Raw genomic sequence first — 24393 nt, 5'->3', positions numbered from 1 at the left:
TCCATACTACACAAACACTGTAGGTACGGACCAGTTACCCCTTTATTATAATTACTAGGGACAAAAACTAACTAACAACACACAGAGAGCTCCTCTAACAGAGTGTCTGTGTCGGCAGGTGTAATAAGAAACCCAACACCACCATCCCTGAGTGTGATGGAGAGCAAGAACTGTATGAGAGCTCTGGATACTGTGGCATCCTGCTGGACAAAAAGGGTCCCTTCGCTGTGTGCCACCCCAAAATCAACCCAAATGTAAGTCACCACACACACACACACACACACACACACACACACACTCACACTCACTCACCCGGTCATGTGGATAATAAAAGATTGATTTTGGGATAATACCAGATCACTCAAATAAAGTTTGATTTTAATTGGAGAATCGAATATACAGCCCTACTTTTAGCGTACCTACGTGCAATAAAATACAACACTACAATTAAAATAGAAAACCAAAGCACAAAGGGAGACAAAGAGACAGAATGAAGCATTGTAACTCATCAAACCGTATGTGTGTCTTCAGAATTACTTCAGGGACTGTGTCTTTGACCTGTGTGCGCTGGATGGAGCCAAGCCCGTTCTGTGTGAAGCCATAGAAGCCTACGTCAACGAATGCCAGGACCGCGGGGTGAACGTCGGACCCTGGAGGAATAACACCTTCTGCCGTGAGTGTTAACGGGAGAAATGACATGTGGATAGATATAGTAGATATAACTAGAATGATGTGGTTGCGTGGTGCTAATAGGAGCATTTCACAGCTGAGGCAAATTATTACTAGTTTAATATTCATATAGGCTACATTTATGGTGTTTTTGTACCTTATGTATTTTGGCATCATATTTTGGTTTGTTATTTGCCTATAACCTACACATAAAGCCTGCTGCCTATATTTCAAATCTTGATACTACCCTTGATATAAAAACAGGCCCTGGTTTCAGCATATGCTTCTTTGCCCAGCACTATCACTGACTTCAGCCTCCCATCCTCCCCTCTAGCTCTGGACTGCGGCCCAAACAGCCACTACGAGCCCTGTGCAGACCCCTGTCAGGAGACGTGTACTGGGAAACCTCCCTCCTGCAGTGGGCCCTGCTCTGAAAGCTGTGTGTGTGATCCTGGCTACGTCCTGAGTGCCGGCAAGTGCGTCAGGAAGAGTTCTTGTGGCTGCAAGTACAACGGCCAGTATTATGAGGTACGGTGAAGTTTGTTTGAAAGAAGACATTTCTGCATTTTGAGGATATTGCGGCCTTTGATATGAACTTCATCCTGCTAACACAATTGCGTGTGTGTGTGTGTGTGTGTGTGTCAGTCTGGAGACGAGTTTTATCAGGCAGACTGTATGTTGAAGTGTAAGTGCGATGCTCCCTTCGTTACCTGCGTGGCCTCTGAATGTCCCCCAATGCACGAGTGTAAACACCAGGATGGAGAGCTGGGCTGCTATCCCACCAGTAAGTCTACACCCACCACACTACTACACCACGTAACTGAACTGGATATATGAATTATACGGTACTTGGCATCTCAATGCTACAGCTTAGCAGAAGATGTTGTCTGGACCCAAATTTATGAATTCAAAACTGAATACAAATAAATTGTGGGAGGTATCACTGGTAAGGCTTTAGATTACAGCATGTAATTCTTTGTACTAACAGTGTGCCAGCCTGTACAGTAACCATACATGCATGTACTGTAGGTACAACGGAACAAGGTGTGATGTCAGGGAATAAGCGCTTAAGAATGTGGGAAACTAATACCGTTGATATATTTAAACTACTAGGTACCTATTCTAATATTACTTGGTACAGTATGATGATAACAAGGCTCAAACTTTGGAGGAAGATAAGTAACCTCAAGCAGCAACCTTTGGCTCTAAAAAAATTAAGCCAATGCGGAAGTTCCTTAAACCTGCATTCTATCTAATTTCCAGCAGGGGGCACTGGTTGCAAAAAGAAGTCCAATTTGATAGAAGTCTATGAGAACTTGATTTATTAACTTAGTATAATCATTCCTAATGAGTTTATGGTCCCAATTGCTAGTTTCAAGTCTTCTTCAATACAGCATGATGTTCATGTTGTAAATTACGGTCCAATGTAGAGTAAAAGAGACTATAAAGCAGGGCAGGGGATGATTTTTTTTTTTTTTTAAAGATTATTTTTTGGGGCATTTTCGGCCTTTATTTTTAACAGGACATCTGATGATATGAAAGGGGGAGAGAGGGGGAATGACATGCAGCAAGGGATGCAGGTCGGAGTCGAACCCGGGCCCGCTGCGTCGGGGAGTAAACCTCTGTATATGAGCGCCCGCTCTACCAATTGACCAACTGAGCTATGCGGGCAGCAAAATTACGAATCCCAGGATAGCCGATTGGTCAGGGGATATGACCTGAACAAATCAGATTACGTTACCTTGTTAAGCATGGATGCCTAGCCAATAGTAGCTATTGAAGGGCAGGTCTTGGCGTGGCCATAGTGGGGAAAAGAAATATTGCATCCGGGCAGGGGATGATTAAGGGGCGTGGCTAACGTTACCTTGTGATTGAGTGACAAGTCATTCACTACCACGGTGTTATTCAATGTTAACCAAAAAAAAAGTTGCTTAATTGTGACTGGAGTAGCTGCAGCTGTGTTGGAGCTACTCTGACGTTGTGTGTGTGTGTGTGTGTGTGTGTGTGACCCTCTCCCTCAGGCTCTCAGGACTGTGTGGTGTCTGGAGATCCTCACTACAACACGTTTGACAAAAAGTTCTACAGCTTCATGGGAACATGTACCTACACCCTGGCCAGAACCTGCAAGAACACCACAGGTAGGTGGCTTTTATTTCCATTGCACCTGAACACAATGTTTTCATGGCGCTGTCTAAAAAGTGTTTCAAAATTCTCAACCTGTCACAGCTCTTACACAAACTAAACTAATTGCGAGCACATTTAGATGACACAAAGCACAGATCCAGTGGTGGAAGAAGTATTCAGTTCAGACTGTTCAATGTTCCATGCTTATTTAAAAGAAAAACACTTGTTGCTGGCAATTCATATCCATGTTCTCATCCTTGCATAAGAATACAGAGATTTGACACATTTGACCTGTGTGTACGCTTCCTGTGCAGGTCCCTGGTTCTCAGTGGAGGGGAAGAATGAGGAGAGAGGAATGCCAGGGTTGTCCTACCTGAGAAAGCTCTACGTGACTGTGAATGGAATCACTGTGACCCTGATGAAGGCCAGGAGGACGCTGGTCAGTATCTCTGTCTCTGTATTTACAAGCTGTCAGTATCACTGAGGATGAGTGGGCACAACATGTGTATTAGGGCTGGGACCATGGGCTTTTGTCCCGATTCGATTCTTTCACCATACATGGGTGCCGATTCCATTTGTATTGCGATTTTCCTTCATTGCGATTCTAGAAGTATCGCGATTCGATAGTATTGAGTATTGATTATATATTTTCTTTTCCTCCTTTTAAGAAAAACTACAGTTGAATAATACACTGACAATAGATCAGGAGACATTTCTAAAAACTAGTTGTTTTCTAAGAAGAATGCACGTCACAAGTCAGTCAGTCAGTCTGACATTTATTTCATTCATAAAGAAGAACGTAACACAGATTTTCTGCTTTCACTCTGTTACGATGTAGTCGCCATCGGCGGTTAAAAAATATAAATACATTAAAATATCTATTCTAGGGAAAAGAATTGATTTTAAAAATCTTTTTTTTATCAGGATATATACAATTTTTTATCCCCCGCCCTCACCCCTAATGGGAATATACATGTGCCTCGCACACACCCGCTGTCACTCCCTCTCTGTATAGCTTAATCCTCAGGATGAGTGACATCACAACCCAAAGCCTGTCTCTTGTTCTCTTCACCTTTTCTTATCTGATCGTATCCCTTGTTCCTTGACCTTTATCTCTTTTATAATGCCATAATCCCAGAGATCTATCCACGCTCTTCCTCCTCATCGTCTCCTGTACTCATCTGTTTGATCTGTCCGCACATCCTCAGTGTCTTTACTCCGTCATCTCATCTCATCTCATCTTATCTTATCTTATCTCATCTTGTGTGCTGGGTTTTTATTCATGTGTATTCATATACTTTTGATTTGCGTTTTTTACACCTGTTAACATCTGCAAAGAGTAATTGATTAGTTGTCAACTATTAAATGAATGGCCAACTATTTTGACTATTTATTAAAGTGTGAATATGTTGTAGTTTCTCCTCTGTGACAGTAAACTGAATATCTAAACGAGACATTAGAGGACGTCTTCTGATTGACATTTTCTGGCATTTTATAAACCAAACAATGGAAATAATTGTTAGTTGCAGCCCTATATAATTATATTTATTAATTCATATACTACATACACAGTACATCTACTACTTTCCTGTTTAAATTCAGTTTATTTAGTTTGCATTTACTGTACACCACAAATATAAGTGATGTTATATTTTATCCTTATATTTTAACTTCTGCACTATTTTATGTCTTTGATTCCCATTTTCTTTTACTGGCGTGATTTTCTTTTTAGACATATTTAATGAGCATTGTTGGAGGGAGCCTGAGATCTAAGGTTTTCATTGCTTCTCTGTAACTGTTGGGACTATACCAATAAATAGCTTAGAGTTGGATAAGCTGACTGAAACTGTAAATATGTAACACATGTGTATGTAAAAACTGGTCCCTGTAGCTTCAGTTGACCCTTGTTTTTTCTTCCTTCCCTCCGACAGGTGAACGGACTGCGAGTGGCCCTCCCTCACTCCCCCTCCCCTCTCATCTCTCTCAGTCTGGCCGGCCAGTACATCACCCTGCAGACGCCCTTCGGCCTCCGGGTGCGCTGGGACGGAAACCATTACGCCCAGATCTCAGTTCCCAGGTTGGTAATGTAGTAGTCTCAATCTCAAATCAATGGGTGAAAACACATGTGAACCATTGTGCTTCCAGATGCGATGCGTGCATTTTTTTACAATTTAATGTAACTGTGGATCTGTTGTCAGTACACATTTCTTTCGCTGAAATGAACTACTAAAAGAATTCAGACAGGAAATAGGAATCTGAATGAAAGAGGCCCTGAAAGACAGAATGACACCGGCTGGGTGCAGCAAAGAAGAGCTATAAACTGCAGTTTAGTCTCTGTGTATTTTGTAAAAACTGCCTGAGTAATCACCTCGGCATCTATCCAATCTGTAGTTCAAACGTCATACAGATCTGCTGTTTTTAACAAATCCTGCCAACATTCTTAATACTTTGCTTCTATGTCTTCCATTGATGGTTCCCTGATTAATAGTATCAGAGCAGTCTGTCTCTATTGTTTATAGAATTCCATTAAAGAGCCAAACACTATTTAAACCTTTTAAGTCTTCTTAAGACATTCTTCTCCATCTCCTAATCCCGTTTTCTCTTCCTCCCCGTCCCGGCAGCTCCTACCACGACCAGATGTGCGGCCTCTGCGGCGACTACGACGGGAACCCGAACAACGACTTCACCAAGCCAGATGGCACTCTGGGAGGCAACGTCAACGACTTCGGCAACAGCTGGCAGACAAAAGAAGACGAGGATGACTCGTGAGTTTTACGTGTGTTCATTTCAGTGCAGGTTTCTGAGAATTTCCTTAAGCCTTCCCTGGAGATTCCCATAAAGCTCAAGCATGTGATGGAGGTACATGTGACTGGACTCTCTAACCTGAACTCTGGGAAATGACAATAACACAAATTATATAAGCTACGCAATGTATGGATTTATACTCAATACATTTTTAACACCAAAAAATATTTTTCGCAAGAACATTAATTATATTTTGTAGAGAAAGTATTATTATAATATTAGGGCTGGGCAATATATCGATATTGTATCAATATTGTGATACTAGATATAGTCTTAGATTTTGAATATGGTAATATGACGCAAGTGTTGTCTTGTCCTGGTTTGAAAGACTGGATTACAGTAAAGTGATGTTCTGAACTTACCAGACTGTTCTAGCTGTTCTATTATTTGCCTTTACCCACTTAGTCATTATATCCACGTTACTGATGGTTATGTACCACAAATCTCATTGTGTGAATATTTTGTGAAAGCATCAATTCTCATCCCTACAATATTGTCGCGGTATTTGGTCAAAAATATCGTGATATCTGATTTTGATTTTTTTTTTTTTTTTTTTTTCTTCACGTCGCCCAGCCCTACAAAGAATTGACTCTGCCATAACTCCTGAGGATAAGTGAAGTAGAATGTGACCCTGGTGTTGTGTTTGTATTGTTCAGGTGTAGCCAAGGCACCGGGCCCAACCCAGACTGTGACCCCAAACTGGAGGCCGAGGTGGTGAAGCCAGACAAATGTGGCAAACTCAAAGACCCTGCTGGACCCTTCAGGTAAGAAAGCAGCTTTTTTAACCTAATTATTGACCTGTTATAGCTGTTAAGGCCGGTTTATGCTTCTGTGGTAAATCCAAGCCGTGGGTAGGTACGTAGGTACATAGAGACATGGACCCAACGCCGTAGCCTGATGTGCACCTCTCGAAAAATGTAACTACACGTTGCGGCGACACAGACACAACAACTGTGATTGGTCCTCTCGGCCGTGTCTTGGTAGTGTTACATTTCCCCCGACTCATTTCCTGGTTCTCCTTCTCCGTAAACAACATGACATCAGGGAGAGGGTTAACTGTTCCTGCTCCAGATTTCCCACCGTGGTCAGAAAGAACAGGGGAGACACTTTGTTTCTCTCACTATGACTCTAGAGTCGCTCCGAAGCTTATCGCCATCACTCTCTCACTCGCTCTACCACACACACACACACACACGCCGGCCCTGCTATTCTCTTAAAGAGATCGACGCACACACCAACGCATAAGTATAAACTTCAGGCCACTTCCGTAGGCTACGGAGAAAGCTCTGCGTGGAGCCTCCTCGGAACCATGAATCAGCTTTAGACTGCAGGGAGTTGTACTGTTCAGAGGGACATGAGCTGAAGGCATCACCCTGCTGAGATTCACATTTAAATTGAAAGATCTGCACAGCAGGGCAGTAGCTACCAGAGGGCAGAGGCTTTAATCTTTCTTTCCAACCACAGACCCTTTACAAGATAGAATATACCGGAGCTCCCTCACGTATGTCCCATGGAATCATTCTTTTTATACTTCTATAAGCTTGTCATTTTAGTTCTGTGAAAGAACAACACAAGAGATATGTATTAATCATATTTGCAGATTCTGAGAGTAATAGATTTGTTGGATAAGAAAGTAATGTGACTACTATTATACTACTACTATTATAGAACTATATATAAAACTTTGAAGCCTTCTGGGGAAAAAAAGATACAAATGTGTATACCCCCGACCCCCTGGCAGAGTGCCACTGACAAGTATAAGAATCACTGCCATAGGACACACACGCACACATATATACATACATACATACATACATACATACATACATACATACATTGGGGCACAAAAGTATTTAGTCAGCCACCAATTGTGCAAGTTCTCCCACTTAAAAAGTTGAGAGAGGCCTGTAATTTTCATCATAGGTACACTTCAACTATGAGCGATAAAATGAGAAAAAAAATCCAGAAAATCACATTGTAGGATTTTTAATGAATTTATTTGCAAATTCCTCAGGAAAATAAGTATTTGGTCACCTACAAACAAGCAAGATTTCTGGCTCTTACAGACCTGTAACTTCTTCTTTAAGAGGCTCCTCTGTCCTCCACTCGTTACCTGTATTAATGGCACCTGTTTGAACTTGTTATCAGTATAAAAGACACCTGTCCACAACCTCAAACAGTCACACTCCAAACTCCACTATGGCCAAGACCAAAGAGCTTCAAAGGACACCAGAAACAAAATTGTAGACCTGCACCAGGCTGGGAAGACTGAATCTGCAATAGGTAAGCAGCTTGGTGTGAAGAAATCAACTGTGGGAGAAATTATAAGAAAATGGAAGACATACAAGACCACTAATAATCTCCCTCGATCCGGGGCTTCACGCAAGATCTCACCCCGTGGGGTCAAAATGATCACAAGAACGGTGAGCAAAAATCCCAGAACCACACGGGGGGACCTAGTGAATGACCTGCAGAGAGCTGGGACCAAAGTAACAAAGGCTACCATTAGTAACACACTACGCCGCCAGGGACTCAAATCCTGCAGTGCCAGACGTGTCCCCCTGCTTAAACCAGTACATGTCCAGGCCCGTCTGGAGTTTGCTAGAGAACATTTGGATGATCCAGAAGAGGATTGGGAGAATGTCATATGGTCAGATGAAACCAAAATAGAACTTTTTGGTAAAAACTCAACTCGTCGTGTTTGGAGGGGAAAGAATGCTGAGTTGCATCCAAAGAACACCATACCTACTGTGAAGCATGGGGGTGGAAACATCATGCTTTGGGGGCTGTTTTTTCTGCAAAGGGACCAGGACAACTGATCCGTGTAAAGGAAAGAATGAATGGGGCCATGTATCGTGAGATTTTGAGTGAAAACCTCCTTCCATCAGCAAGGGCATTGAAGATGAAACGTGGCTGGGTCTTTCAGCATTACAATGATCCCAAACACACCGCCCGGGCAACGAAGGAGTGGCTTCGTAAGAAGAATTTCAAGGTCCTGGAGTGGCCTAGCCAGTCTCCAGATCTCAACCCCATAGAAAATCTTTGGAGGCAGTTGAAAGTCCGTGTTGCCCTGCGACAGCCCCAAAACATCACTGCTCTAGAGGAGATCTGCATGGAGGAATGGGCCAAAATACCAGCAACAGTGTGTGAAAACCTTGTGAAGACTTACAGAAAACGTTTGATCTCTGTCATTGCCAACAAAGGGTATATAACAAAATATTGAGATGAACTTTTGTTATTGACCAAATACTTATTTTCCACCATAATTTGCAAATAAATTCATTAAAAATCTATATGGGACTGTCAGCACTTATCTATCTGTTGGGATGGGTGTGGATCAGATAACCTACTTTGTACAAAGGCTAGTTAGAGGGTGTGATTGTAGATACTGTAGAAACGTCAGGCGGAGTAGTTTGCCAAATGACGGTTTATTGGTTCAATTTTGTACCTACTGCACACACGGCAGGTGTTTTATTTTGAAAGGGGTAACCAGTGGTTACTGGAGGAGAGACAGATTGGTTAAAGGTTATCAACAACTCATTTACCCATTTCAGATTACACTTGTAGCTCGTTCTTGGGAAGAATCAATACAGCATAGTATCACAATATTTTTCATGGCAATACTGTATTAATACACGTACGCAGAGTATCCATCTTTTATTATATAAATTGCACATGGGAATTTAACTTCTTGGTACTAGAATAATAAAATAATTAGCTTTTTCAGTCAACTAGATGGTGCAGTTGAGTTTGCAGCAATGAAACTGAAGTGAGATGAACAAATGGAGAAATGTTTCTTTTTAGATCAAAACTTAGTTTTCTTTTGGGGGACATCATTTGAAGTAGGGGAAAAAAGTAATAATCAAACAAAATCTCGCAGAACATGGCATAATATTGTGACATAAGTATCGTGGTTTTGTGTGTGTGTGTGTGTGTGTGTGTGTGTGTGTGTGTGTGTGTATGTGTATATGTATATATATAATGTGTTTCTGACTACTTGGATCCTGTTTTTAATCTAAATAATCTCCAGTGTGTATGTTAATGAAAATGCACTGACCCTAGTTTTTTTTATCTCACTTTGGGTTGTTTAGGAGGTGGTTTCATGTACTTCATATATGCAGAGAAATCAGCAGCATGCCATTAGTTATGGCTGGATAGGGATGGAACGATGCATAGTGAATCAGTTAAAAATCTATATAGACGTGTAAAGATTACAACCGCTTGAGATAACAAATGAATGGGCATGCAGTTTTTAATCTACATTAGATTTCACTTGTTGGACTTCAGACGTCACTGTGTTCTCAGTTTATTTATCTGAAGTGATTTATTTTAAATATTTAGTCAGTGATTTTATTTTTTATTTAGTTATTTTTTATTTTAAGATGAAATAAATTTCAGTTGCACACAACAGGACACATCTGTTGTTTTGCACAGTTTAAAAAAAATAAAGGAATAGTTTCAGTCATTTGTCTGCAGCTCATTCTGTTAAAAAATGGTGAGAATCGTGTCATGACGTTCAAAGCGTGAATTGAATGGTGAGTTAAATGTTTGGTTACGTCCCTAGCGTTGGACCCTCTGAGTGTTTGCCTCTGTTCCAGGGAGTGTATCAGCGTGGTGAATCCCACTCCGTTCTTCCAGAGCTGTGTGTATGACATGTGCCAGTTCCAAGGCCAGCAGCATGTGCTGTGTGACCAGCTCCAGGCCTACACCGACGCCTGCCAGAGCGCCGGAGCCAAAGTCCACCCGTGGAGGACTCCAAGCTTCTGTCGTAAGTCTTGAGCATTTTAATTTCACAAACTATCTTTTTCTTCCAAAGACATTCACTGTCTGTTCCATCATGTGAAGGCCTCATTGCACGGGTAGAATCTGTCTCAAATGCAACTCTCCTTCAAAAACAATCCAAGGCACACAGTAGAACAAATTCAAATGCCTTTATTTGACATGGCAGTATGCAGTTAAAATGACCACTGAACTGAAATAGTTGTTCTTCAGGGCCATTGTCAGCAGTAGTCTGCTCACATACTGTATATAGTGTTAGACTAATGAATGGGAGTGTGGTTCTCTATCAATGTGTAAGCCTATAGGTCAAAAGCAAGGAAGTGATACATCATCAATAGAAGGGGGTTGTGGCTAGAAAGAATACAGCTACAGCCAGAAGTTACGCAAAATCTAATCTTAATACTTTGACCCAGGAAACGCATGTTCGTTCCTCACGAGTGTTTTAATCCAAACCATGAACTTTTTCTTAAACTTAAGTGGTCGTTTTGGTGTCTAAACGTCACTTTCGTCGCCGTGGCTGGGAAGGAGGAAGTGGATCAGGGGTTACCCATCAATAGTTGTATATCTCCTTACCATTCACCCTACCTTCCTACCCTGCCTCTGTCTGTCATCTATCCCTCCCTCCATCTCTCCGTCCCTCTGTTCCTCCATGCAGCCCTGGCCTGTCCTCCCAACAGCTCCTACTCCCTGTGTGTGAGTTCGTGTCCTGAGACGTGTCTGGGTGTGTCCGGACCCCCGGGCTGCGAGGACGTGTGTGTGGAGGGCTGCGAGTGTAAGCCGGGCTTCATCCTCAGCAACGACAAGTGTGTGTCCCTGAAAGACTGCGGCTGCGTGGACCCCAGTGGATCCTATCATCCTGTGAGTCCTCCGAGTCACTGAAATCACATTCAATTGTATTTCTAGTGTCAAATCATAGCAGGCGGTATCTCAGGACACTTTACACACAGAGTAGTTCTAGACCACGCTCTATAATTTACAGCATTTCCTCTGAGCAGCATTTGCACTTATTGCAGCAGCATTCCATAAGTATTGATACATTCCTGGTATTTATTTTTTAAGTATGAATGTTTCAAGCACATACTCAACAATATTGTTGTAGCGTCTTAAGTAATCTATCTGATCTGAACAATGACGTTTTTGTGGAGGCTTGATGTAATCAGATTGTATATGACTCTTCATTGTGTGTGTGTGTGTGTGTGTGTGTGTGTGTGTGTGTGTGTCAGGTGGATGATAACTGGTACCTGGAGGGTTGTGAGCAGAAGTGTGTGTGTCACAGTGGAGGTTTGATCCAGTGTCACAACAGCAGCTGTAAGCCAACCACTGAGAGCTGCCAGCTACACGACGGAGAATATGAATGTCGTCCTCTGGGTATGTAACACACACACACACACACACACACACACACACACACACACACACACAGAAACATTTTAGTCAAGCCATTCCGAAAAAACCTAAATGAACAGTGTCAGCTTGGTGGAACATTAACAAATGTCATAATGACACCATGTAAACATACACCAATATAGCACAACCCAGACTTTCTACTTAAAACACACATCTCCAGCACATCTTCCATTATAACAATATGGGGAAGAACAATACTTATTTGAACAGGACTTTCAGTTATAATTCTAAAATCAAAAATCTTCATTACATTTTACAACCTACAACCACCCTTAATATTAAAGGAAATTGAATTAAATAGTCAGTGCAAAGAAAAACAGTTTCCAAACTTATATAAAATATATAAAATAAATACAATAAAAGGTCTAATATAGGTCCCCACTAGCTCATTTTTAACCTAGCACTTGATTATGAAGATCAGTTTCTAAAGTCTAAAATATTTTGATACAAACTGACGATTTGTATCGATATACACTATCTTTGAGTCAAATGATGCAACTGGGAATTCAGATTGGGAGAAAATGGGGGATTTCCATCAAATTCCATTGGTTTAGATTGGGTGTGAATTTTGGTTTGATTCGTCAGCGAAACCCCAACAGTTAAAGTTAAGCTAAACTCTTGCCTCTCTTGTTCAGGAAATGGTATGTGCTCAGTGTCTGGCGATCCCCACTACACCACCTTTGACAAACGCACCCACCATTATATGGGAGCGTGCTCCTACACCCTGTCCAAACCCTGCAACGCCTCCTCCGGCATGCCCTACTTCACCGTGGACACCCAGAATGAGCACAGAGGGAGCAGTAAGAAGATCTCCTACGTCAGGGCCGTGGTGATCAATGTGAGCGGTGTGACGGTCATCCTCGGCAAGGGTCGCACAGTCCAGGTATGTTGCCCTAAAGCTGTAGATCTGCTTGCTAGATTAATAATCTAGCAATAATCTCTCCTGTTTTTTTTGTTGCACTTCTTCAAAAACTGGCTTTCTTACGCTTTGGCTACTCTGCACGTGTACAACTGCAGACCGTTCACGGAGTGGACGTGTTTCAGTTACTAAATTAGGAGTTTGCGGGGGGCATGGCCAGGGGGAAAGTGTGGAGTGAAACTGATGATGGAAAATCTTTCACAGCAGACAAAACGTTTTTACCTGTCAAGTGAATGGTGTAACTATTTCACAGTTATCATCAATGTCATTAGTTCCCCTCTTTTCTGCGTTTAAACAAAGCTCTATGAATGGGATCCATTTGGAACAATAGACAAGAAAGCACTGCCTCCAATCAATGCCTCCACATTAGGGCTGCACGGTATGAGGAAAAGATGCGATAACAGTGTTAAATATCGTGATAACGATATCATTTGCGATAAATAAACGTATTAGAGTGTACTCAGTTTGGCGTTTCTGCTGCTTTCAGTAAAATAAAATACAACAAATTGCTTGTTGAAACAAATGAAAGGACATCATTCCCAACATTCTTTTATTGAACAAATTGAACGTTGAATTGAACACAAAAGGCACCACTAAAAGATAGTTTAGTTTATAGTAAAAAAAAAAATCTGTTGTGCAGCCCTGCTCCACATCCAGACACTGTCTGCCCAGCATCAGAACCAACATCTCTGCTGTATGTCCTCCAGGTCAATGGGACGGTGGTTGTTCCCCCCGTCACCTCCATCAGCGGAGTAAAAATCTACCTGAGCGGCAAGTTTGTTGTCCTGGAGACATCCTTCGGCCTGAGGGTGCGTTTCGATGGCAACCACCACGCTGACGTCACCGTGCCGACCTCCTACAATGGCCTGCTCTGTGGCATGTGTGGTGAGAACCAGTTGTGACCCGTTTCAACTAGAGATGGTCCGATACCATTTTTTCCCTTCCTGATACCGATTCCGATACCTGAACTTGCGTATCACCCAATAGTACCGATCCCATACCAGTGTGTCATATATTTTATTATGTTTTAACAGCTGTATACTACTATCCCTGTGTGGATGTGATATCATTTCTATCTTTGTTGTACGGCCTGGCTTAGGTTAAACTCTTTGTGAAACATACACAAACAAACAATGAACGCCCCAGGATTATTTTATTATCCAGTTTGACAATAAGTCATAACAGAAAGAGAACATAAGTAAACTACTTTGAGTTAGATTTTCTTCGGGTCTAAATTTCGTGGTATCGGATCGGTGCATGTGAGTACTTACCGATGCTTACCAGTATTTTAGGCAGTATCGGAGGCTTTTCCGATACTGGTATCGGAACTTCTCTTATTTCAAGCTCTTCATACTATAATAAACATAATTCTCTACTGGGAGTCAATTTCACAACTGACTGCAGCCAGTCAATAAGTTTAGTCTGTTCTTCTTGACAGCTACGTTGTCCACTGTATTTGCTTCAGTGTACCAGTGAGTCTTAATGTTTGTTTCCCCCGGCAGGAAATTTCAACGGAAACTCCAAAGATGACAACTTGAAACCAGACAATAAACCGGCCGCTAACACCAACGAACTGGGAGACAGCTGGCAGGTTCCTGACCCCCGGCCAGAGTGAGTCGCATCACAGAACACACACATACATTAGACGTTTGAGCCATGTTTTACTAAACAAAAATCATCACTTTGTGCCATTTTCATATTTCCTCCTCGTCTTCTTCAGCTGCACCAACGGGGGAGGGGTGGACGACTGTGACAAAAAGGTGGAGGAGGAGGCCAAGAAGCCCACCAGCTGCGGCATGATCACCGATCCCAATGGTACACACACACACACACACACACACACACACACTAGCCTAATACTACTAAGAGAGTAATTATTGAGTAAATGAAATACAGTAAAATGATTGCCATTCACCTCCGCTGCCTCTCCGTGTTTTGATCCTCAGGTATCTTTAAGCCGTGCCACTCGGTCGTGCCTCCCGAGCCGTACTTTGGAAACTGTGTGTACGACATGTGTGCCACCGGCGGTCAGACTGTGGCTCTGTGCCAGGCCGTAGAGAGCTACGGCGACATGTGTGCTGCTGCCGGAGTCCCCATCACATGGAGAAACAATACCTTCTGTCGTACGCTCATTTATATCAGTTTTTTTTTTTTTTTTTTTTTACCTGGCAATATAGTTTCAATTTAGTTTTACTTTTCTAGAATAACCCTATTTGCAACTGTCCTTCTCTCCCTCCAGCTCTTAAGTGCCCCCCAGGCAGTCAGTACAACCCGTGCGGCCCCGCCTGCTCGCAGCCCAGCTGTCAGGACCCCGGGAACCCCGGCGGCTCCTGCAACCAGCCCTGTGTGGAGGGATGCGTCTGCAACCCTGGCTTCGTCCTCAGCGGAGACAAATGCGTCCCGCTCAGCGAGTGCGGATGTACCGACCGAGACGGGCACTACAGGCCGGTAAGAGTGCTCCGCTCAGGTGGAGGGTTTTGCAAGAAAATGTGTTTGAACATGCATTGAACTTATGTATGTGCACTATTTGTGTGTGTAGGTGGGAGACAGTTGGTTCACAGAGAAGGACTGCTCCGAGCGCTGCAAGTGTACCGGCAACAAAAACATCACCTGCGAGCCGTGGCAGTGCAGCCCGGCCCAGGAGTGTAAAGTTGTAGAAGGAGTGCTGGATTGCCACTCTACAGGTAAACTTAAAGGAGAAATCCGGCTGATTTTTACCTGAATCTTGATCGCTAGATGTATCCGATTACTGTTGATAGGAAAAAAAACAAACGACCAAAATCAGTGCTAGCAAACTGGAGTTGCTGCAGTTAATGGCCAGAGGTCCCAGCTAAAATGCCAGTTGTGGGGGCATGTTCTAAAGAGTGCTCTTAACAGACACAAAATGCATTGCACATTAACATTTCTGTGCAACGTGAACAGGGCCCTTACGTGACAACAAGATGCGTTTTCAACCCAGACATTGTGAAGAAACCGTTTAAATTCAAAGTTTGTACTGTCGCCTACCTCGTTTTCCATCGGTCGCTTCACCGAAAGCCCAGAAGAGTCGATCACGGAGGTCATGCCTTCGTGACGAAAGCTTGAAGTTCATTTCCCCCTCAAAAATAGGTAATTGAGCACTGTAGTGGTTATGACCATATCAGTGACTATGTAACTACATGGAAACGGTCCAAATGATGCCTGTGGCTTGCACAGTAATAGCGTTACTGAAGGCTAGCTCTAGTCTCGCGCTGAAGTCCCGTGATGAAAGTTTAGGTACTTGTATTTTCTCATTCTGTTGCCACAATTCAGAAAGGCACAAACGCGAACCATTTCTTTACCACAGTAGATCAACACATGTTTTTCAACGTTCCTTTAACAGACTGGAGGACTAAAGATGTACCTGCCTACCATGCACTGGAAGACTCTGAACATTGTCACGTCATATTTTAGGCAGTAAGATGTATGTTTCATATTTCACCGAGCCTCATTTCCCTTCCTCAGGTAAAGGAGTGTGCCACGTGGCTGGAGATCCTCACTACTACACCTTTGATGGTGTGATGCACACGTACATGGGCACGTGCACTTACACTCTGGTGGAGGTACGGGCTGAATTTGATGCTAAATTTGCTGGTAAAGTCAGTTGAAAAGGTGAAGATCACGTGCAAAAGGCTCTGTAGTAACCAACACGGTAACCTGCTGCAGATCCGGTGTTCTTAGCCGAGCTAGACTGAGAATATTTGGTTAAAACAGATCGGTGATGCTGTTTTGCCCTCATTGTTCTCCGTGAAGCTGGAAGTGAATGTAGCCTCGGTGTGTTTTATGTATTTATGTGTCAGACGCTGTTTAAAAACAAATAGACTTTTAAATGCTTGTCAGCAACCGGTCAAATGGTAGCTTAGGAGGCCATTAGGCCCTGTGTGCTGTGATTTATTCTGGCATGCAGTTAGCACACCACCGTCATAATTTAGTTTTACTCACTCAACTCCTGGCAATTGCTCCTGGTGTTCTTCACCACTGTTTTAATAGTAAGGAAATAACGCTTTAAAAGTAAGTTTCTCTCAGGGCTGTGTAGTAGTCAGAGACTTCATTTTTGTAAGAAACTATAATATGTTCATTTGAGAATGGAATTTGGTGTGGTGTTAGCAAACCGCCCCCCCTCACCTGTATCTTAGGGTTTCCAGATCCCACTTTAACCCCTGGAAACATAAAAGCGTTACTGTTTCAAATGTTTTTTTTCTGAATCCTCTAGGTGTGTAACACCACCAAGGTAACTCCCTTCAAGATCGTGGCTAAAAACGAGGAGCGCGGTCAGCCGGAGGCCTCCTATGTCCGCTCTGTCACAGTCTACCTGCCTCATGACACTGTGGTTGAGCTGCAGAAGAGCCGCAGAGTTCTGGTAAGGTAACCTCTTTCTGTTTTTAGTATTATACTGGCTGCAGGAAACAGTGATGGGCTACAGCGTAGTCAAATGCCCTGCGGCTGACTGACATCTGTGTTCTCTCTGTCTTGTCTTAGCTGAATGAACGGCGGGTGCGAACCCCAGTTTCCATTGACGTGGTCGGAGCCAAGGTGATAACCAGTGGATCCTACAGTCTGCTGGACACAAACTTTGGTCTGCAGGTCAAGTTTGACGGAGTCCATCACCTGGAGATAACTGTTCCTGGAGAATACTATAACAAGGTATGAAGAAGGGCTGGGCAAAATATCAATATTATATCCATATTGTGATATGAGACTAGATATCGTCTTAGATTTTGGATATCGTATTAAGGTGTTGTCTTTTCCTGGTTTTAAAGGCTGCATTACAGTAAAGTGATGTCATTTTCTGAATTTACCAGACTGTTCTAGCTGTTATTAGCCTTCAACCACCTTGTCCAGGGGTCGTCAACGTTTTTTAAGCTGAGGACCCCTTAGTTAAAAGAGAGACGGAGCGGGGACCTCGCATATGTTGTATAAAATTAAATTGCATATTAAACTGGGCCTACAATAACGTCTTGGCGGCCTAAAGCCTTTATACATACCTTTTTAATGCATGGAATACTAATTGTGTAAATATTTTCTTGTAGCACCATTTGTCAACACTACAATATTGTCACAATATTGACATTAAGGTATTTGGTTAAGAATATCAGATGTTCTCCATATCGCCCAGCCCTAGTATGAAGACTTTAGGCCTGTCTTATTGTCCCTTCACCAAAAACAAAGTGTTTCACCATTGGTATCATTGTAATCTGAATTGGGATTATGCTGCGAGATGCAACCTTGTCGGGGCCCCTCAGTGTGTGAAGCACTGTAATAACCCAGCTCCATCTCCCTCCTCTCCAGCTGTGCGGAATGTGTGGGAACTACAACCACAACTCCTCCGATGACAACCTGATGCCCAACAAGAAGCCAGCCAAGGATGTGATTGAACTGGGCAACAGCTGGAAATCAGACGGAGACAGTGATCCTGGGTCAGTGGGTTACAGTTAATACAGTTACCATTAACTTTGAAGAAGTGAAAAAGCACAGGGCCAAAGTTCTAAGATGAAAACACTGACAACACCCAAAAACAAATTCACAGCTATTTAAATGTACACAGGGCCATGGTTAGCATTGCTTAGCCTCTGTCCTGATTGACAGGTAGCGACTTGTCAATCACAAGCTGCCCCGCCCTAAAGCATCTCCTGTTTTATTGCTCATTTTAAAATAAATGGGACTTATTGACTAATTTGCTAAATGAACATCATGCTGTGTTTAAGAATACTTGAAAGTATCGATTGAGGCCATAAACTCATTTTGAAAATGATTACTGAGATAATAATTCAAGTGAGAAGTAGGGTCATTTTCCCAGACATCTACAACAGACTTCTTTTTGCAACCAGTGGAGTCGGCTGTAAGAAAGAATCAGGTTTAAAGGACAATTCCGGCGCAAAACGAACCTAGGGGTTAATAACAGATGTGTACCCACTCTGTCGCTCTCTGGGACATGTTTTCATGCTAATCAAATGTGTTTGTAGCTTGAAAGAAGCTAGCGCGGACCGCTGAATGACAACGCTAGTATTCGGGGCACAGGGAAAGTAAAAACAAATCGCTATTTTGTACCACTAAAAAGGCTCAAAATATCACCACACTTCAACGGTAGCATAATGAGGGTCCCTACATGTTTACCCAAAGCATTGAGAACTTTGTAAGTGTACAGACAGTTTATTGAAAAGAGAGATTATAGAAAACGCCACAAACAATATTAAATGAAGTTGACACAATACAGTAATGTCTGTTAGCTGCATACATGGTTAAACTTCATTTACACTTACCAGTGTATTGTGTGTGTACTTCGTCCACAACGATCCCACCAGTCAGTCCCAAAACGTCCCAGTTAGAGAGGAAATACCCTAAACATATTCCTTGTAAATCTCTACAGTCATTCCCTGAAAGAACCAAGTAGGCCTGCCTTGTTGCACCATCCAAATTTTCTTCCAAACTTGCCGTTTTCAGCGTGGAGCTCGCTAGCTCGAAGTTTGTTGTTATTTAGCGAAGTGAACAGATTTTGAAAACGGCAACACACAGAGAGCGGAAGGGGAGGGACATCGAATTTCATGCTTAATCCTGAAAAATCTACTTACGTTGATCAAGACGACTCCAAAATTGGCTTCACTTTTCAGCCCCGCAGGTTGCCGCTCGGGGCTGACTAAACCACTGATCCAAACACTCTCCCCTCTAGCTGTCAGCCAGACACCCGTCCTGACGTCCACCCCAACTGCACGGCAGAGGAGGAGAAGCGGTTCGAGGCTCAGTGTGCCGAGGTCATCCTCTCCGACCGCTTCAAGCCCTGCCACTCCTTCGTGCCCCCCGAGGCCTTCCTGGGTAACTGCGTCTATGACATGTGTGAGTACAACGGCATGCAGGCCACTCTCTGTGACAACGTGGAGGCCTACGCTCAGGCCTGTCAGAGCGCCGGAGTCACCATCAGCTGGAGGAACAACACCTTCTGTCGTAAGTTCATCTTTTTTAGCGTTATCGCTGCACAGATATTATTTATTTTTTTAAATGGTTATCTACAGTATATGCACTGCGTGACACCATGTTGCATATTACACACCATTAGGGTCATATTATTGTTGTTGTTATTATTATTGGATTTGTATCCTGTTGTAAATGTTGTTTCTTATGACTGTAGCCTTGGGAGCCCAAGACAAAATTTACAATCACGTTAGTCTTGATCTTGAAGTTCCACTTCCACTGATTAACAGTCTAAATGCGGATTCTAGTTTTACTCTTTACATAATTAATTGTCTCCCCTCCCTGCAGCCATGCCCTGCCCTCCCAAAAGCCACTACTCTGACTGCACCGCCCCCTGCCCCCCCACCTGCTCTGACCTCTTCCCCATCTTCTGCCACCTCCCCCCGACCACCTGTGTGGAGGGCTGCCAGTGTGACGCCGGCTTCGTCCTCAGCGACAACGTGTGCGTTCCTCTGGACAAATGTGGCTGTGTGGACTCAGATGGAGAGTACCATGATGTGAGTGAAGCGGCCGATGGGCCTAAAACGTGACGTGATCTCATTCGACGTCAGAAACACATGCAGGTTATAAGCATTAAAGGTAGTGATGGCGAGATGAAGCCTCGTGAAGCATTGGAGCTTTCCAGCAAAGTTGTACGCTCAAGGGTTAATTTCTGGAGGCTTCAGGCAGATACAGTATCTCACAGAAGTGAGGGACCGGCACATTTACACTGTTATACAAAAGCTGTACACTCACTACTTTACATTGTAGCAATGTGTCATTTCTTCAGTGTTGTCCCATGAAAAGATATAATGAAATATTTACAAAAATGTGAGGGGTGTACTCACTTTTGTGAGAAACTGTATATTACTGATGATCTAGTGATCTGCGATACACTTTATCGGACATTTTTTGACTGAATTTAGATCTTAGTAGAGACCCAGACAAAAGGTCTAGGTCTAGTGTCTTTATCTGTGGTTTACAGCCTGGGATAAGAACCAGCTGAGGAGTCTAAAGATACATCTGAAGGTTCACAAAATAATTACCGTAATCACTTGTTACTACTACATACATTTTCCAATAATTTCCTAGGCTTTTTTTTTTTTTTTTTTTAATGAAAGGAAAAATGATATCGTTGCTAATTACTGAGAAAATACAAATTTCCTGGAAAGAAAAGCTTCATTTAAACCCAATAGTCCTTCCTTATTATTGCATTGATTAATTAATAGAATTTTTTTCTGCACATACTGAATTTCACTTTTTTTTTTACATGTTAAGCTGACCTGCTAAGTTAACCAAATTACATAATTATTTCCACAAAGCATACTAGGCAGTTATTACAGTCAAATAAAATAAAGCTAAAAAAAGAATAGTATGGTAAATAAAGATCTTTCTGACTTTTGTCTAATTTATGTTTTTTTTCTTGTATTGTATTGCACTTATATTGATTTAGAATTATTACACTATAGTATATATACAGTGCCGATAGTTGCATAGGCACTATGACTTAGGTCATGTCCTTAGGAAGGAAAGGAAAGATTGTTGCACATAGCAAAACATCATTTTGTGTGTGTGTGTGTGTGTGTGTGTGTTTGTGTGTGTGTGTGTGTGTGCGTGTGCGTGTACACAGGTGGGAGACTCGTGGCTGACAAATAGATGTACCGACAGATGTACCTGTAACCTCGGCGGCAAAATCACGTGTAAGGAACACAGCTGTAACTCCAACTCAGTGTGTGCCCTGGACAAGTACGGAGACCTGACCTGCAAACCCACCAGTGAGTGCCCCACTCTGATCGTCTTCCTCCAACATGTTGGATAACAGTTGTACAGTTTAGAGACGTTAAACCAGGGGGGTCAAACTCCATTTCAATCAGGCCCACAGTGGAAAATGACAATCGACATCAATGAGAATCACATCAAGACATGTAGTCTATTTGGTCCACATAAAGCCCGAAAAATAAATTCAGCAAAAGAGTTCCTAAGCCATCAAAGAATTTAGAAATCAAGCAGAACAATGCATTCTGATTACATTTTTCAAAGTAGGCTACCCGACTAACAACAACCTGTTTCACAGGCTGTTTGGGAATGTCTGTGTCTCAAATGCTGCGTTGAGTGTCGAGTAAAAAGAAAGGTTCCTGTCTTTTTGGTTTGGCGCACAACTAGGCGGGCAAGAATTGATTGTGAACCTAAATTGATACTGATGGATCAAAATTTGCGATGGGCCGGTTTTGGCCGGCGGGCCATGAGTTTGACACCTGTAGTTTAGAGACTTTAAACCTTAGTATTGTTTAAGTTGGGGCTGGGTATCCTCAATGATTTTCTGATTCAATTCTGATTCACCAGGTCCTGAATCGATTTTTATTCCCTATTCAATTTCAATGAGGTTGCAATACCAATTTATGTTGGGTATGAAAGAGATTCTACAATTACTACAAAGGTTAATAACAAAGTTTCCGTCTAACCTGACGCATTTTTAAAAGTATTAATATTTAATTGACCCCAAAGCAGTTACATTAATGTACTTTTTATTTAACATGAACACACAATAAAGTGCAGCTCTCCAGAGTAGTGAGTGGCATTTCATTCAGAGATCTGGAGGTGACAGAGGGACCTAAAAATCTATTTATTTTTAAACCCAGCCCGAGCCCTGGTTTAGGTCATGACCTAGTTTGACTGTTTCATTTATATATTTTCATACAGAGTTTGACAAGTGCACCATCCAAGGGGATCCTCACCACCGAACATTTGATGGTTTCACCCATCACTTCCAGGGCGCCTACACCTACGTCCTGACCCAGAGCCACGACCTGCAGAACTCCCTGACGCCGCTGGTGGTGAGGGGGAAGAACATCAGGCGCGGGGGGAACCAGAGGATCTCCCTCCTGGATCAGATGTATATCGACGTTTACGATTTCAACGTTCGCTTCCTGCAGAAGAAGCAAGTCCTGGTCAGTGTTTTGTCTTCCTTTTGTTAAAGCATGTTTTGCTCGTAGGAAAAAAGTATAGTGGAACTGTTTCCATTCCTATATAGCTCTGAAAGTAAAGCACTGATTCATATGTATCACTGTATGCACCACATTAACTGCTGCTGTGTAAGAGCGCCAAGATCCACGTAGAGACGAGTACTACTTTGTACTTGTACTTTTTAACCCAAACCACAATATTTTTTTTTCCAATCTTAACTAGTCGTTTTGGTGTCTAAACTTGCTGTCTCCCCATGACGGTCACCTTTTGTTGGCTAAACTTGGCAGCTGAAATACGATGTTATCACGATACCTATGTCACAATACGATAATATTGCGATTTTAATCATACTGCGATATTCTGCGGTATATTGCAATTTCTTACCTTTTTCCAACTTCAAAGTATCAAAAGGTCAATGTCTCTGTTTGTTCATCTCACTTCCATTTTATTGCCGCAAAATGGGATTGCCAAGCAGACAAAATGACCAAGACTGTCATGAAAACCAGTCAATAATATTGTATGCACCTGACAAACTGAACTAAATTCTCATGTGCAATTTATATAATATTAATCAATAATTGATACTTGGCGTCCGTGTATTGACAGTATTGCCATGGAAAATATCGCGATTCTGCTAGTCCACTCAGCATTCCGGGATGGGAGAAAAACGTGCTCTGATTTATTGGCATTTCTTTAAACCAATCACAATCGTCTTGGGCGGTGCTAAGTGCCGGACGGCGCAACTGTGCCTCCGCGAAATATCCTCGGGAAGGAACTTGTTTTGGTGGAAGGTGTGTACGTCCAAAAGTTGTTTTAGTCGTGCAACAGAAAACTCAGATTGGACAGATAGTGTAGCTAGCTGTCTGGATTTACCCTGCAGAGATCTGAGGAGCAGTTAACCATAGTCCTCACAAATCCACCAGAGGTTAGAACGCCAACACAAAGAAAGAGGAAGATGCCGAAATGAGGGACATCAGGAGGAATTTCCGGCGGCACCGGAGCAATCCCAGGAAATAAACCTCTTTGATATAGACTATGTTACCACTAACTGTAATTTCATAGGATATCTTGCGAATTGTTGTGCATAAGTTTTCATATGATACCATACGAACCCGTTCATGAGAACGCGTTGAGTGAAATCCTATTGTATTCCCTTTAGGTGAATGGGGAGCGTGTTGCCCCCCCTCTCAGTCCAGTTGCCGGTTTGACCATCACGATGAACTCCAAGCAGGTCCAGCTCACCACTGACTTTGGACTCACGGTTCGCTTTGACGGCAACTACCGCGGAGGTGAGAGAACCGGCAACCTCAGCCCTCGCTAACGGACTTTAACTTGTTTGTAAATCCGTTCATTCATCTTCCTCCGTTGTGTTTGTGTACCAGAGATCATACTGCCCAGCACCTATAAGAACTCTGTCAGAGGACTGTGCGGAAACTACGATGGCGTCACCAGAAACGAGTACATGAAGCCGGACGGAACGGTGGTCCGGGACCTGAACAAGTTCGGAGAAAGCTGGAGGGTCAGTGAGCGGCAGGCGGGCGGACTGAGAACCTCCGACCTTCCTCACACAGTCCACAGGTAGGACCACCCCCAGGGGCGCTGCTTAAGCTGTAAATGCACTTTCTATAGCAGTAGTTCACAAACTTTTTCACATGAGGGACACCTAAACTGACACAAATTAGACCACGGACTCCCATTTGGTGAGATTTCTCCCCAGGGTCCCCCACCCGATTACAGATTAAACATTACACATTAAAATAGTC

At 42.8% G+C, this 24393-nt stretch overlaps 1 protein-coding gene across 1 annotated transcript in view; it reads left to right on the top strand.

Annotated features, from left to right (window-relative positions):
* Positions 1-24393, top strand: part of zanl (zonadhesin, like) — a 40557-nt gene that overhangs the window by 7548 nt on the left and 8616 nt on the right. Inside the window, exons 16-44 of the mRNA XM_078276642.1 lie at positions 119-254; positions 532-673; positions 1004-1197; positions 1315-1453; positions 2691-2807; positions 3108-3232; positions 4725-4870; positions 5415-5558; positions 6255-6362; positions 10197-10366; positions 11033-11235; positions 11601-11745; positions 12420-12667; positions 13411-13588; positions 14206-14314; positions 14424-14518; positions 14650-14826; positions 14943-15151; positions 15243-15387; positions 16187-16284; positions 16935-17081; positions 17201-17365; positions 18011-18138; positions 19389-19660; positions 19976-20184; positions 21297-21441; positions 22367-22614; positions 23790-23919; positions 24013-24208. Coding sequence (XP_078132768.1) covers positions 119-254; positions 532-673; positions 1004-1197; positions 1315-1453; positions 2691-2807; positions 3108-3232; positions 4725-4870; positions 5415-5558; positions 6255-6362; positions 10197-10366; positions 11033-11235; positions 11601-11745; positions 12420-12667; positions 13411-13588; positions 14206-14314; positions 14424-14518; positions 14650-14826; positions 14943-15151; positions 15243-15387; positions 16187-16284; positions 16935-17081; positions 17201-17365; positions 18011-18138; positions 19389-19660; positions 19976-20184; positions 21297-21441; positions 22367-22614; positions 23790-23919; positions 24013-24208 — 4668 coding nt within the window. The remainder of the gene's footprint in view (positions 1-118; positions 255-531; positions 674-1003; positions 1198-1314; positions 1454-2690; positions 2808-3107; positions 3233-4724; positions 4871-5414; positions 5559-6254; positions 6363-10196; positions 10367-11032; positions 11236-11600; positions 11746-12419; positions 12668-13410; positions 13589-14205; positions 14315-14423; positions 14519-14649; positions 14827-14942; positions 15152-15242; positions 15388-16186; positions 16285-16934; positions 17082-17200; positions 17366-18010; positions 18139-19388; positions 19661-19975; positions 20185-21296; positions 21442-22366; positions 22615-23789; positions 23920-24012; positions 24209-24393) is intronic.

This window comes from Sander vitreus, chromosome 19 (genome assembly GCF_031162955.1).
Source record: "Sander vitreus isolate 19-12246 chromosome 19, sanVit1, whole genome shotgun sequence".
Lineage (NCBI taxonomy): Eukaryota > Metazoa > Chordata > Actinopteri > Perciformes > Percidae > Sander > Sander vitreus.
This window is presented reverse-complemented; position numbering and strand designations above follow the sequence as displayed.